This window comes from Dromiciops gliroides, chromosome 1, assembly GCF_019393635.1.
Source record: "Dromiciops gliroides isolate mDroGli1 chromosome 1, mDroGli1.pri, whole genome shotgun sequence".
NCBI classification, from domain to species: Eukaryota; Metazoa; Chordata; class Mammalia; order Microbiotheria; family Microbiotheriidae; genus Dromiciops; species Dromiciops gliroides.
The window spans coordinates 628,838,750-628,855,327 of record NC_057861.1 but is presented as its reverse complement, the minus strand read 5'-3'; the positions used below and the strand labels follow the sequence as shown (position 1 = coordinate 628,855,327).

The following is a 16,578-nucleotide window of genomic DNA, read 5'->3' as shown; positions in this document are numbered from 1 at the left end:
ACTGCCAAAAAAAAAGTACCCTCTCCTAACTGTGAATGCCTTGGCCACTTTTTTTTGTTAACTTCTCCTTTGGCATTTTCCCCCTATGTCTCATGCTACAGCTCAATTCAATAATCACTTATTAAGGGCCCACCACAGATATGGCACCCTGTTAGGTGTTGAGGATACAAAAGATAAAGACAAAAACAAACAAACAAAAAAGATGATCTTCCTTTAAAGATCTTGTAATTCTCAGAACTGTATTTAGCTTCTAAAAATTGTACTAATCTTAACTGTACCGTACAATAAAATTATATTGTAGTGATGCAGGTCTGTGCCTTACATCCTATTAGACTTCATGAGATCCCTGAGGAAAGAGATCCCATCTCCTCTTCACTATTGTACTCTACCTCACCCCAGCCTCTCAGGTACCAAGCACAGGAAACTGTACAAATTAGACGTTAGTGAGTATCTTTTGAAAGGGTAGCACATGGATGGAGTGAAGAAGGTTTCCCTTGGTAACACCCCAGGAACTTAAAAGAAAGGCCCACAAAAGGGAAACGCCCACATATCATAGACCATCCTCATTCACATTTCCACGGAGCTCAAAGGTTTACAAATGTCTTTCTTCTCAATAACTTTGTGAGATAAAGACGACAAAGATTATTCACAGATGAGCAAACTGAGGTTTGTAGAGCTGAAGGTATTGGCTAAGCTCTGACATCTAATAAAGGTTGTACTCAAGGAGATTTCTCATGCTGGGAAAGAACCCGACAAACCCGTCTCCCTCATTTAACCTTGAAAAGTACCTAAAATGGTCTGGGCTTTCTAAATATTTGTTGAATCAGATGCAAAGCCTTTCACAACCTGGCCTTTTGCTCCTTTTCTGGTCTTCATATACCTTGCTCCCTGCCACATATGCCACTCTCCAGTAACACTGGCTTCCTCACACAAGACATTCTATTTCCCAACTCTGGGCATTTCATTCCCCCTGCCTGGGATGCTTTCCTCCCTCGCCCCTGCCTCCTGGTTTCCCTTCTAGTCCCATCTAAAATCCCATTTCTCCTGAGAAGCCTTTTCTGGTCCTGCTCAATCTCCAGCTTATCCTGGATACATCTTGTTTGTACAGAGTTGTTTGTGTATTTTTCCCCTTCTTAGGCTGTGAGCTCCCTGAGTACAGGGACTGTCTTCTGCCTTCCTTTGTATGTCCAGTGTGTAGCACAAAGCCTGGCATATAGGACATGTTTAACAATGCTCATTGACTAAATAACAGACTATAAAGGAGGGGAACTAGATTGCAGAAGGAAAGTCATTTGCCCCATCTCTCCAGCTAGTAAATGTCTAGAACTCAGGTCTCCTGATGTCTCCTTAGGTCACTGCTACTTTGGGTAGAATGTTGCTATATCTCTTGCCCTTGGCCTCCGTGGATGAACTCCCATGATTCACAGATGGCATTCTCTTGTGACTCTCAGAGAATCTATTCTCTCCCCTGTGTAGTATAGTCCAGTCTTTTTGAAGAGTTGTCATGCTGTGTAGTTTCTTTCAGTCACCAAGAGGTGGCAAACCACCACTACCAAATGAATGGGCTATTTGCTTCCATCCCACTAGTTTATCCCAGAGAGGAGCTGGTTTATGTCTGAGTCCTTCTAATCCACACCAGGGGTCTTGAGGTAAATGAAAACATAGTTTGTGATTTGAATTGCTAATGGTGACAAATGTTTAAGTGATGCTGGTAAATCCAGAAGAGTATAAGCCAGCCTTTTGGGGAATTCATAGGATCATAGATTTATAGAGAGAAAGGATTGTAGAGGCCATTCATTCTAACCCCCTCATTTTACTCATGGAGGAACTGAGGCAGAGAGAGGTGAAGTGAGTTACCCAGAGACATATATCCAGTAAGTGTCTATAATTGGATACGAACTCAAGCCATGCTGACCCTATCTAGGTCTAGCATTCAATTCAATATTCATCTAGCAAGTAGAGGTTCAAAAAAGTGTCCAAAGCTGTCTGCCCCTCAGCATGTGGTTTACCTAGAAAGGATGGGGCAGAAGAAACTGAAACTGGTGTTCTGAACTTCACCAGACTTTACATAGAGCAGTGGGTCTTAACCAGGGGTCTATGGTCTTTGGGTATACTTTGGCAGGGGGGTGGTACATTGGATGGAAAAAAATTACATCCTTATTTTCACTAACTTTTAACTGAAATTTATCATTTCTTTCAATTAAATAAAACATTATTCTGAGGAGTCAATAGGTTTTACCAGATTGCCAAAGGTATCCATTAGACAAAAAGGTTAGGAACCTCTGGTATAGAAAGTGATAAGTTTTTGACATCTGCCTCTGAAAAAAAATGAAGTTGGGCTATCTGGGGAATAGCCAGAGAGAATATTGTATTAAAGGGTACGGAGATTTGGGGTCATGGTTAGGATCTAGGCCAAATCAGAAAACCGATTAGGGTTTATCTGATTCATTCTGATTCAGGAAATTTTATTTTTCTTTTGAGAACCCAGTAGGTATAATGGTAGGTTCTCTTCTCCCACAAAAGAAGGAACTATGCCTGCCTTCAAGGTTCTTGGAAGGCAAAGTGACAGCAATCCATGGCAGTGACCCTAAGCCCAAGTCAAAACCAAGAGACTGAAGCCACAGGTTAACTTCTGGCCTTGAGAATCACAACTGGTTGCCAAACCCACCCAGGGCTATAGAAAAGGAAAAGTAAATATTCTTCCTGGAAAATATTTCTCCCCTCTGCTGTATGAGCACAGCAGGCCTATTCAAAGGCCTAATCTGTATTGCTTTTATGTACCTTAGGCAGACACCAGGATCCTCTCTAGGTGCATTGTAGCTGTGTTTTTTGTGTTTGTTTCTTGGGTTTTTTTAGTCAAAGAGTTTTTAGGGACTTCAGTGAAGAGCTTAACACCTCTCTCTTGGCTTTCATTCTGGCCCCTAGAGAGACTAAGAGGCTCAGTGTCTTATACAATCCAGACCTTCCATTATATAATAGATTTTTAACTGGAAAGAACCATAAACACCTTACAGTCTAACTCAACTCCCTGGCTTCACAGAAGAAGAAACAAATTCAGAGAGGTTGAACTCTTTACACCAAGTTACATAGGTAGTAATGAACAATGACAGATTTGAACACAAGGCCCTCTGACACCGAGGAAGTGCTCTTTCCACTAGATAATTCCTCAAGGCTAAGAAGTTGAGACCCTTACCCAGCTAGACGATTCTGGATAAAATCTAGCAGCCCAGTCCAGAATGCTGAAATCTCTTCCCCACATCTTACATATACCTGAACACAAGAGGTCAACTAATATTCTCCTCTAAAGAATATCAAGGGGGCAGCTAGGTGGCGCAGTGGATAGAGCACTGGCCCTGGATTCAGGAGGACCTGAGTTCAAATCTGACCTCAGACACTTGACACTTAGTAGCTGTGTGACCCTGGGCAAGTCACTTAACCCCAATTGCCTAAAAAAAAAATATCAAGGCAGAAATAGAGTAAAGGAGGCTATGATTCCAGTAATCAGACAGGAGGAAAGCATTTCTTGGAGAAGGTGAACCTTGATCAAGTCCATCTGGGATGCCAAATCGTCCTTATACCAAAAGATCAGTAAGTTCAGGTGGTATCTCCCATATCATGTATTTTCTTTCCTGTCTTCTGGCAGAGAACTTTCTGCCATCTTCCCTAGGTCAAAGACCGAAGGCACCTTTATCTGGTAGCTACCTAAAGCCCCACAGATCTTGTGTTCTATTGCACCAATTCAAATCCTGTATTATTCCTCCTCCTCCTCCAATTTGTCTTACCTGGATAATCCTACCAATCAATGATCTTTCTTTACTCAAGATTCCTACTTTATTTCTCTGTGCTGTAATTAGTCATTCAATAAGCAAGCATTTATTAAGCCTACTCTATGCCTGGCTCTGTGCTAAGTGCTAGAGAGACCAAGAAAAGAAAAAAAAAAAGCAAAAGACAGTCCCCACTTTCAAATAGTTCAGGGCCTAATCGGGGAGACAACATGAAAACAATCCTAATCGGACAAACTACATATAGGAGAAATTGGAGGAAATCACAGAGAGAAGGCACTAGCATAAAGAGAGATTAGGAAAGGTTTCTTATTGTAGTTAGGGTTTTGCTTAGACTTGATGGAAATCTGGGAAGTCAGGAGATAAAGTGGAGGAAGGAGAGAATACCAGATGTGGGAGACAGCCATGTAAAATATCAAATGAAATGGAAAATGAAAATGTAAAAGCCTGGGGAAGGAATGTTGTGTGAAGAGTAGAAAGGAGGACAGTGTCAGCTGATCAAAACGTACCCAAGGCTGTGTAAGGTGTAAGAAGACTGCAAAGGTAGGAGTGGAGCAAGTTCTGAAGGGCTTTGCACAACAGATAATTTTATATATGATCTGGAAGTCACTGGAGCTTATTGAATTGGGGGCTGGGTATGTGTATACCACAGTTGTGCTTTAGGAAGATCAATTTCACAGCTGAGTGGAGAGTGGACTAGAATGGAGAAAGACTTGAGGCTATAGTCTCATAGTTGATGGAGCTTGTAAAGACCTCCATCATCCGACACACCCTAAAACATCCAAGCTTATTTCCTGCTTTGCTCCCCACCCCTACCATTCTTCCTGCCTGGGCTCTGAGAACCTGGCATCTACTACACAGACTGTGCTTCACATCATTCTTGTCTGCATAAGAATCCTCAGTTAGAGTGGAAACTCCTTAGAGTCAGAAAACTCATTGGCTCCCTAAACCTTAGGTCCAGGAAATACTGACTTCTTGACTATTCCCTGACTCCTTTAGTGCCTCTACTCCAGAAACGTGGGCCAAGTACAGCCATGACAACATCTATCGGGCAGAGCGGGAGAAGATGGCGTCCATCAACCTGCGACTGCTGATTGACAATATCCTCAATGACACCGCGGAGGACCTCCGCCTACAGTGTGATGCTGTCAACTCAGCCTTTGCCAAGCGCTGCGAGGAGATGGAGGATGCCAAATACAAGCTGGAGCACCACCTGCATAAAGTGAGCTCCTCTGGCTGGGTCCTGTCTCCTCCCCACCCCATCCCTCCCTCCCTCAGCCAGTCAGTCAGTCAGTCAATCATCAACAAGCATTTATTAAACACCTAACAACACCATGAGCCAGGCACTGTGCTAAGAACCGGGGATTTCACGACTGCAAAAGGCAGTGCCTGATCTCTCAAGGAGCTCACTGATCTAAAGAGGAAGAAAACATGTAGACAACTATGTACAGATGAGCTATACACAGGATAAGTTAGAGAGGTTGTTTGTCCTTTGTTTTAGAAGAGGAGCAATGATATCATGGGTGAGGTCTTGACTCATGAGTGAGTTGGATTTAAGTGAGGCAGAGTTGGAAAAAGTCATTATCCTTACTCTCTCTCCCAGAGTCTTTGAAGTCTCTAGTGGCAGGACAACTGGTGATGGCCCAGGATGCAGTGAATGACTTTGGCATCGGCAATGTTTGACCCAGCTCTAAGCACTCCACAGTGCCTGGGTCAGCTGTCTTCATGGCTGTTGGAACAAATAAATTAGAGATAATCAACAGAGGAAAACAAGCTAGGTGGTGCAGTGGATAAAGTGCTGGGGCTGGAGTCAGAAAAAGACTCATCTTCATGAATTCAGATCCAGCCTCAGATACTTACTATCTGTGTGACCCTGGGCAAGACACTTCACCCTGTTTGCCTCAGTTTCCTCATCTGTAAAATGAGCTGAAAAAGGAAATGGCAAACCACTCTATTATATCAGCCAAGAAAACTCCAAATGGGGACATGCCTGAAAAATGTTTAGACAACAATATAATCACATCTGCACTTTGGGAGGATCAATTTGACAGTTGAGGGAAGAGGGATTAGTGTAGAAAGAAGCTTGTGGTACAGAAATCAACCAGCAGGCTATTATAATATTCTAGGTATGATGAGAGTCCCTACCAGAGCAAAGAGAAATATGAGAGAAGCAAGAGGTTCTATGAGAGAGATGTTCAGTCACAGAGAACTTCATTTTCTAGCTAGACAAAGCCTTATGAGTAATTGAGTCTATTCAGCCAGTGCAGAAATCCCTTCTGTAGAGCCCTGACTGGTTATCATCTAGTCATTGCTTAGAGCCTTCCAGTGACCACTGATTATAGTCTAAAATAGCTCATTCCATTGTCAAATAGCTCTGATTGCTAGGAAGCTTTTCCTTGAATTGAGTCAAAAAACTGCCTCCCTGTTATCTAGATTCGCGTACTGTCTGGGCTAGAAGAACTGGTTCATTTGACTCAAGACCTTCATTTCACAAAACCAAGGCATTGACAGAGGTGAAATGTTTCAGCCATAGTCCTACAGTTGGGAAGCAGACAAACTAGCCCCCCTAATGCTGATCTTCTGTATATAAGACCACAATGCTTTCCATGACTCCCAACAGCTGGTACTAGTTTGGTGAAATTCCTCTTTTGGGTCAGGCACAAACGCTAAGGGTCAGGCCTGCACCCAGGAAGGGCCATTTGTAATTTCTGCCTGAGTTAGCCCTATGACCCCTCCAACTTAGATTCTTAGCTTAGTCTGGCCCCCCAAGGCACATTTTGGGACAAGCATGTAGATCAACCTAATGTTGCTTATCCCAAACCCAGAAGGGCAGTTAGCCACCTGCCCCGGAGATCAGCAGCCAAGGCTCCACTTGGCCAGGACTTGCAGATATAAAAGTGGAACACTGAGGACTTCTTCTCCAAGTCCTCACTTCCCCAGCAAGCCCCAAACTGGTTGTTCTAAAAGCAGATCCCACTCAGCTGCTTCAAAATAATTTGACATTTGGGATAATTTGCTAGAGTTATAAAGTGGGAGTGACTCATTATAGGAAGGTCACATTCTAAAGGAGCTTGATGGGAATGAATGGAAGCAGCTCCTGTGTTTTGGCAGCAGAGGCCTAGATGCCCAGAACTGAGAGGGAACTCAGAGGCCATCTGATCCCACTGCTGCCAGGACAAGAATGTCCTGTACAACATCCTGGACAGGCAGTCTTTTTTCTTTGCTGGAAGACCCACAGGGAGGTGGCACTCTTCATTACTCACTTGTTAAGAAGTTCCCCTTTACAATAAGTTGAAACCAACCTCTTAGTTGCTTCCATATTTGGTCTTAGTTTTGCAAAACTTCCTGTGACTCAGTTTCTTCATCTATAAAATGAAGGGGTTGGACTCAATATTTCTAAGAAACTTAGACACGAGATTCTGTGATACTTCTTTTGCCATAACCTCCCCCTGCTATGCCCTAGCAGAGTGCCTTCAGAGTGTTAAGTGGGCAGGATATTCAACCATTTTGACTCAAGCAGCTCATGGGAGCTTTTACCACTTTTAATTTGGTAATGACTTGTCATGTTTTTTTCATTAAACAAATTTGGGCTAGGATTCCTCTAGCAGAGAGGCGGTACGGAACAGAGAAAGTTTCTTGCAGTCTCTGAACTCAATCCTACATGTGTTTTGTGACCCCTTTGCTCATTTCCCTGGTTGTTTTTGGCTCATCGAGCTTTATTCTCTCAATGTTGGGACCAAGCCATAACGTTGGCCCTGCCAGCACCATCTCAAAACTCCTCATGTGCTTGAGGGACAAATTTGCTTTAGTCATTAGAAAGAACCACACACACAAGAGTCAGAAGTGATAGAATACTTAGGTATACAAAGAGTAAATGTGGTAGAAGGAGAGGGGAAAGAACCTGAGGCCTCAATTTGCATAATGAGCCATTCAAATGCCTGAGTTTGTAAGTCAGAGGGTTCATTCTTTCCTCTGGTCAAGTTCAGGGAACATGGTGGAAGATAGAATTTCACAGGAGGAGCAGTAGAGGGTCATGTCTCCAATCTTACACAGAAAGGAAAAAGAAGTTATTGCAGACCTGGGCCTCTGAGTTTAGGTGCATATGTGTCTGTACCTTCTCTTGGTCTGGTTCAGTTCTGCCATTATCTTGGGCACTTGCTGAAGGCACAGACCAGGTCTTTTTACCCTTCTGCCTTCCCCTAAGCTTCCTGGCCATCCATATGGGTGGAGATGACTATAGATGCTTGATTTCCTGTGTAAACACGTTGCTTCTTCCACAGACACTCAGAGAAATCAGTGATCAGGAAAACAGCATTGCATCCCTCAAACAAGCCATCAAAGACAAAGAGGCCCCTCTAAGAGTGGCTCAGGAGAGGCTTTATCAGCGAGCACAAAGGCCCAATGTGGACCTCTGCAAGGATGCAGCACAATTCAGGTAATGACTGGCCTGGTTGCACATAGCTTTTATTTCTGTACATATCAAGCATCCCTTCAGCTAATCAGAGGAGTATTGGGTTTGCTTTGGGATAATTCAGATTACAGCCTGAATCTCCATCTATTGTATTATTTTATTGCTAGATCATTCTAGAGATATATAGGTCCATTAGCAAAAACATTTAATTAAGACATTAAATAAAGAGAAAATCAAATAGTTGAACATTCTCTGTGCCCATATACAAAGAAGCATAATAGCCTACACTTCCAGAGGAGTTATAATCTAATTTCCCCTTAGTTGCTGTTATACCCAGCATATTGAAAGGTCACAGACAAGATTTCTAATCCCAGAAGTTTATGATAATAATGCATATCCTCTGAGTTGGAGGATTTTTCCCAGGGCTCCTTCTGGAAAGGTTGAAGAATAGCTGAAATCTCTTACCTTAGCCTTGAAGTCTTCCCCATGTGGGTCTGGGGTTTGGGGATGCCATTGGCCATGCTATTCTACATGGTACTTGCTTTCCAGGAAACAGTAATATCATGAGGAAAAAACACTGAACTTGGAGTCAGCAGATTTGGGGTCAAATCAAAAATCTCATACTATATTTCACCTCTCCAAATCTCATTTTCTTCATCTGTAAAATTATGATAATTATAAAACACTGTTTACTGCCTACTTTTTAAGTGTACTATGGGGTAAAAGTATATTTTTTAAATGTTAGGGTGCATCTGGAACACAGATTTCATTTGGTGTAGAGAACTCCCAGTGAGAAAATTTCCTCTAGTCATACAGATTGGCAAATTTACAGACATAAAGAGTGGTCTGGGGGAATTGTGTGGTAGAATTCTTCAGGGTCATAAAGGCATTTAGTATGTGTCAGAGATGGGACTGGAACACAGGTCTTAACTTCTTTCCCTAATTGTTAATTAGGGAAAATAATCCATGTTAAGTGAGATAGTGAGATGAATGTGCTTTGTTAAATATAGCATTGTATTATCATTATGCAACTTTACTGGGAGGACAGCAAGCTCTCTGGGTTGAAACAGAAGGTAACCAGAAGAAAGGAGGCCCAAACCTTGTTATTTCCTTGCGGAGTGGTCATGGACAAGTTAAGTTGCTCCTACTCTTATTGGCATCTGTTTCTATATCTGTAAAATTAGGGATGGGGTAGGGTAAGTGATACCTTCTGGGTCTGATGCTCCATGATTCCTAGTCCATTTGGACATCTCCCCTGCTGTACCTTTCTGTCCAGGGGATCTCCATGTGTACACACAACCACAAAAAAACAGCAATGTTCAAAGAACACAAGGAAATCTATAAGCTCCATGAGTTCCAACATAAGGATGATTTTCCTCCTTTAATGTTTCCCACAGGGCAACTTCCACCTGAGCCTCTTTCAAACTAGAATTGAATCTAAATCACTATTGATTAGGGAAATGTAAATAAATTAAAACAACTCTGAAGTACCTCCTCATACCTAACAGTTTCGCTAACACGGTAGAAAAAGAAAATGACAAATTTGGAAAAACTGAGACATTGATGCATTGTTGTTGGAGTTGTAAACTGGTCCAACCATTCAGGAGAACAATTTGAACTATATCCAAAGGATGATAAAACCATATATACCTTTTGACCTAGCAAATCTACTAGTGGTCCTACATCCCAAAGAGATCAAAGGGAAAAAGAAAGTACTTATATGGCCAAAAATATTTATAGCATTTCTTTTGGTGGTGGCAAACAATTAGAAATTGAGTGGATGCCCATCAATTGAAGAATAGCTGAACAACTTTTGGTATATTATTGTGAAGAGATACTATTGTGCTATAAGAAATGACAAGGAGAATGGTTTCAGAAAAATCTGGGAAGACTGCTGTGAACTGATGCAAAGGGAAGTGAGCAAAATCAAGAGAACATTGTACATAGTAGCAGCAATATTGCAATAATGATCAATTGTGTCTGATCAATACAATGATCCAAGACAATTCCAAATAACTCATGAAAAATTCTATCAGCCTCCAGATAGAAAACTGATAAAGTCTGAGCGAAGATTGAAGCATATTTTTTTCATTTTATTTTTGGTAACATAGCTAATATGTAAATATGTTTTGCATGATTTCACATGTTTAATTGATATCATATTGTTTGTCTTCTCAGTGGGTGGGACTGGAAGGAGGGAGAAAATTCAGAACTCAACACTTTTTTATAAATAATAAACTAAAACAAAAACAAAACTGGAGCTGAGGATCACAGCCCCAAAGCAAAGAGGGCGTAGTTAGAAATGTCAATGAGATTCCCTGAGGAGTAAAGGCAGGGGTCAGGCATATAGGTGCTAGATCAGTCCTCTAAGGGACGTTAAAAGCCTTCACTTCTTAAAATGGTATGGATGATGATGAATTCAGCTCATACAAAGATCCACTGTATATATATTTATTGAACCTTGTGTGTGTTAAACAAGAAAGGACACAGGGAAAAAAACAGAGAAAGAAACTGAGGCCCAGAGAAAAGTGACTTTGTGTAAGTTATAGAGTAAGACTATAGTTGTACAGTGAAAAGGGGATTAGATTTAGAAGCAAAAGATTTAGGATCGGAGCAGCTAGGTGGCGCAGTGGATAGAGCACCGGCCCTGGAGTCAGGAGGACCTGGGTTTAAATCTGGCCTCAGACACTTAACACTTACTAGCTGTGTGACCCTGGGAAAGTCAATTAACCCCAATTGCCTCACACACACAAGCAAAAAAAAAAAAAAAGATTTAAGATCCAGTCCGGGTCTGCCACTGCTACCAGACAAGTCACCTCTTCCTTCTTAGTTTTGGTTCTTCATCTTCAAGATGGGAAATAGATTGAATGACCCTCAAGGTACATTCTATCTCTCATATTCCATCATTCTGAGTATGGGGAAGAGTTGGGACTTGAACACAGATTTCCTGTCTTATAGCCCACTGCTCTATAAATATCACCTGCCTCCTCAATGTTCCCTATAGCCTATGTAGACCTGACCTGTAGATATGGTGCACCAAATGGATATTGAATAATGTTGTTAATAATTAAAATAATAACTATTGTAATCTGTCTTTGCATAACCCTTTAAAGCTTATTAACAACTCTGTGAAATGGGCAACGTAAGCACTATTATTCCTACTTTACAGGTGAAGAAAATCTAGACTCTAGAAATAAACTCTTTCAAGTCCTACAATTAGCAACCCATAGGACTTGAACCCAGGTCTTTCAACTCCAAGACCACTGCCTAATCCTCTAGTGATGTGACGGTGCTGATTATTCCTAGAAAGTTAACTATGGTCAAAAAAAGATAGGGAAAGATACATTTTGGCGTTTACATTACTCCCCATTCATCACATCCCTCACTGAACCTCTATATCAAACTCACCTCTTAGTCATGGGATCCTAAACCTCCCAGGCAGGAATTATTTTTAACCTAACATATGGTTTGAAAATCCCATTGCCTATGTAGATAGACACATTCTGTGCCATTTACAATCTTTTTTTTTTTTTTTTGAGGCAATCAGGGTTAAATGACTTGTCCAGGGTCACATGGCTAGTAAGTGTCTGAGGCTGGATTTGAATTTAGATCTTCCTGACTCTGAGGCAGCTAGGTGACACAGCAAATAGAGTGTTGAGCTTGGAATCAGGAAGACATCTTCATGAAATCAAATCCAACCTCAGATACTTACTTAGCTATGTGACCCTGGTCACATCAGTTAACCCTGCTTACCTCAGTTTCCTCATCTATAAAATAAACTGGAGAAGGAAATGGCAAACCACTCCAGTATCTCGGTCAAGAAAACTCAAAATGGGATCACAAAGAGTCAGATAAGACTCAAATGACTCAATGACAACTTCCTGACTCCATGCTAAGTGCTTGATCTACTGAGTCATTTAGCTCCCTCACTTACATTTGCATATAAATGAGGGAGCAGGATGGCTGAAATGACTCAAATTTGTATATATAAGTTTGTATGTACAAATATAAATATGTATATACACATACATATACACACACATATAAATATATGTGTCTATACATACGTGTATAGATACATAAATACATATATATTTGTATGTAAATATACATGTAAATCTATGCATATATGTAGGTGTGCATATGCTAATATGTAAATTATTTCTCTCCAAATATCAAAAATGAGTCTTATTAAGCTAGAGATTTTCCCACTTACAAGCTCCAAATATCAATGAAGTGCATCAAGCTTTGGGGACTCCTGTGGCTTTTCCTGAATCTAATCCCTTTGAAGTTGGTTTAGAGACTAGTTTTCTAGTATCATGTTATTCCTCACATAATCTCTTAGAAGCATCAAGACCTTTCAAAGCCATTAAATATAAAAATATACAGCTGGGAATATGTTATTAATTCTACTGTTAAATCAGAAGGATATGGCCTTGAGAAATGCATGGTGTGTCTGCACTGATCACATAACCAACAGGATTTTGAATCAGATTTATGGCAATGATTTCTCTATACTGGGATTCCCTATGGTCCCTGAAGTGTGTTAGAGATAAAAGGCTGCCCAACCCACTGGGATTCAAAGGGCATATATAAAGATGTGGATCGGAACCTAAGTGTGAGTACCCAGGCCAAAGAACCAGTGTACATACACCTCTGAATTCTCTCCACATTTGAACCTTTTTTCCAGTCAATATGATTCTATTTTCTTATCTGGTTGATCTGTCTAGGTAATAGCAAATATTTCTATAGTATATTCAAGTTAATAGAACACTTTATTCACAACAAACCCATGACATAAGTAGTGTTGGTTTTTAGTCATTTCAGTCCTATGTAAATCTTCATGATCCCATTTGAGGATTTCTTGGCAAAGACACTGGAGTGGTGTGCCATTTTCTTCTCTAGCTCATTTTACAGTTGAGAAAACTGAGGCAAACAGGGTTAAATGACTTGCCCAGGGTCATACAGCTGTCATGTGTCTAAGGTCAAATTTGAACTCAGGTCCTCCTGACTCCGGGCCTGAAGCTCTATCCATTGTGCCACCAATTGATAGAAAATGAATCTGCCAAATCTTGTCTGTATATAATTTGCATGTTGTTCTCTCTCTTCACCTCCCATTCCATTGTGAATTCCCTGGGGGCAGGAACTGTGTTTTTTGCCTTTATTTGTAACACCAGCACTCAGCATGGTACCTGACACATAAAAGGAACTTAATAAATGCTTGTCCCTGGGCAAGCCAATAGCAGACAAAGAATTGACACCGCCTATGGCACTGCCAGATAGGATGAATAGATGGACCTGGTCAAGTTTTGTCTAACCTACAACAGCTTGTCCTGCACTCATTCACCTTGGCCTTCCACAAATCCAATCTAAGAAGCTTTATTAGATGTTTTCTGCCCAAGGCCTTCACAGTATCTCTTCAGAGATAGATTGGGCTCACTCACCTATCACATTGCATGATTGATCAGGTCTAATCAGAACCGGTGATTAAGGCCCTGTCCATACACTCTCATTATTACTTTGATGCTTCAAAAGATTCATGATCTTTTCAGTGTAGGCACTTTTTCCACTCAAAGAACATATATCTTCCATGCCTCAGCAGACAAGTTCATTAATTCCTAAGGCCAAAATATTTTAAAAGTTTTAAAAAAAGGTTTAAAATTACTTGGATGGATGGATTGTTAAAGACATAGGTGGGGCAGCTAGGTGGGACAGTGGATAGAGTGCCAGGCCTGGAGTCAGGAAGACACATCTTCCTGAGTTCAGATCTAGACTCAGACACTTATTAGCTGTGTGACTTATTAGCAAGTCACTTCACCCTGTTTGCCTCAGTTTCCTCATCTGTAAAATAATCTGGAGAAGGAAATGGCAAACTGTTCTAGTATCTTGGCCAAGGAAACCTCAGGTGGGGTTATGACTAAAAGGACTTAGCAACAACAACAACAAAAAAGTTGTGTAGATAGCCTGCTGGAACTCGCTACAACATTATCAACCCCTTGCCTCCTTCCAACTTTTGGGAATGCAGGGTCATGTCTTTATAATAATGAGGATCCAGAGGAGATCTTTAGTAAAAGACCATATCATTATTTGTGTCAATTGTGCATTTGGCATTGGTAGTTTTCAAAGTTCATTTGCATCCATTATCTTGCTTGTTCTGTGTTAGAATACCCAAGAGAAGAAGATTTTTTTTTTTTTAGGCAATTAGGGTTAAGTGGCTTGCTCAAGGTCACACAGCTAGTAAGTGTTAAGTGTGTGAGGTCGGATTTGAACTCAGGTCCTCCTGAATATAGGGCTGGTGCTCTATCCACTGTGCCACCTAGATGCCCCTTTTTAGAATATATATATATATATATATATATACACATATATATATATTATTATTTTATTTTATTTTAATTTTATTTTTTTATAAAAGTTTTTTTTTTTTTTTGGTGAGGCAATTGGGGTTAAATGACTAGCCCAGGGTCACACAGCTAGTAAGTGTCAAGTGTCTGAGGTCAGATTTGAACTCAGGTCCTCCTGACTCCAGGGCAGCTACTTTATCCACTGTGCCACCTAGCTGCCCCCAGAGGAATTTTTAATGTTCATTTTATAGATACCAAAATAGACCCAAAAAGGGAAACAGACTTAGTCAAGGTCACACAACAAATTAATATTAGAGCCAGGATTACAACCCAGATGGGATTGTCCTGGTAAATGTTAAACAACTGTCTCTGAGATAAGAGTTGGAGGTGGGGGTGAAATAGACCCAACATACTTTTAAATTTAATTTGCATTGTTAACATTTTCTCTATTGTGCTTTCAGTCTTATCAACTAAACAATAAATCAAGCTCTGATTTATAGCATTTACCAATTTCTGATATGTTTCCTGCTCACACTTAACATTTAACAATCAACTCTAGTGAGGCTATAGAAGCTGCCTCCTTCATATCCCTGAACCCAGTTTCCCCTACTTCCTTATTCAAGATTATTTTCTCCTTACCAGACGATGACGACAACTACTTCTATTACTATTACTGCTACTACTGCTACTACTACTACTACTACTACTGCTACTACTACTACTACTACTACTACTGCTGCTGCTGCTGCTGCTGCTGCTGCTACTACTACTACTACTACTACTACTACTACTACTACTACTACTACTACTACTCCTTACACACAAAACACCCTATTTGGACAAAATTCAACTAAAATGTTGAATTTAGTAAAATAACCTTTTATAAAAAAAGAAATATCTCGTTGATGATAATAAACATGTATAATGCACTTATCCATTCTTTCTTGGTGGATAAACCCTTGAGATACTGAATGGATGACATCCATACGACCTACCATTTCTATTATACACCTCCCTACATAGGCACCCAAGGCCATTAAAAGAGATACCACAACTAGAAGTCTAGTTTTGTAGCTTATTGCTTTCACCATTCCACTTGGACAAGCAGAAGCATTTAATTGGACATCTGAGGGCTTAGGTTCTAACCCTAGTTTTGCTACTTAATCTTTATCGTGAGCATGACCAAGTCATTGAAACTCCTGCCCTTGGCCTCAATGTCCTCATCTGTAAAAATTAGGACATATGTATGTCCTTGGTTATCTCTGATATCCTCTTTAGCTTGAATTCAGGGAGTCAGAGGGTGATAGGAACCAAGGGCATCTCTTCCCTTGCCACAGAGTTCAGTGGCTCTGGTGAACGTATTCATCATAATCCTTCTATTCTTTGTCCTTGTGTGTCTTTGTGATTTAGGCTGATGAGCGAAATTGAAGAGCTAAACATGTCCATCAAGGCCCTGAAACAGAAGGTGCTGGAATCTGAGCAGGCCCTGAGGAACTTAGAGGACAGTCGTATGACCTTGGAGAAGGAAATCGCCGTCAAGGCTAATAGTCTGTTCATTGACCGGCAGAAGTGCCTGGCACATCGCTCACGCTACCCCACCATCCTCAAGCTGGCAGGCTACCAGTAGGGACTCAAATCTTTCTTTCCAAGACCACCCTGTCCCAAAGAAAGACTCACGGAGGGGTACTTGTAATTCTTTAAAAAAAAAAAAGAATAGGCCCACTGTGTAATAGGAAACTCTATGCTAAATAAAAATGCATTTACTGTTACACATCTTCCTTCTGGTATATTAAAGCTAACCATAGAAACTTTAAAAACTAGGTAAGCCTGGGGCAGCTAGGTGGCGCAGTGGATAGAGCACCAGCCCTGGAGTCAGGAGTACCTGGGTTTAAATCTGGCCTCAGACACTTAACACTTACTAGCTGTGTGACCCTGGGCAAGTCACTTAACCCCAATTGCCTCACTAAAAAAAAAAACAAGAACAAAAAACAAAAAACAAAACTAGGTAAACCTGGACAAGTCATTTAATCTCTGCCTGCCT

The 16,578-nt window shown here is 40.8% G+C and overlaps 1 protein-coding gene across 1 annotated transcript in view; it reads left to right on the top strand.

Annotated features, from left to right (window-relative positions):
* Positions 1–16,213, top strand: part of TEKT4 (tektin 4) — a 44,618-nt gene extending 28,405 nt beyond the window's left edge. Inside the window, exons 4-6 of the mRNA XM_043978270.1 lie at positions 4,782–5,004; positions 8,063–8,217; positions 15,948–16,213. Coding sequence (XP_043834205.1) covers positions 4,782–5,004; positions 8,063–8,217; positions 15,948–16,164 — 595 coding nt within the window. The 3' untranslated portion in view covers positions 16,165–16,213. The remainder of the gene's footprint in view (positions 1–4,781; positions 5,005–8,062; positions 8,218–15,947) is intronic.
* The last annotated feature ends 365 nt before the right edge of the window (positions 16,214–16,578 follow it).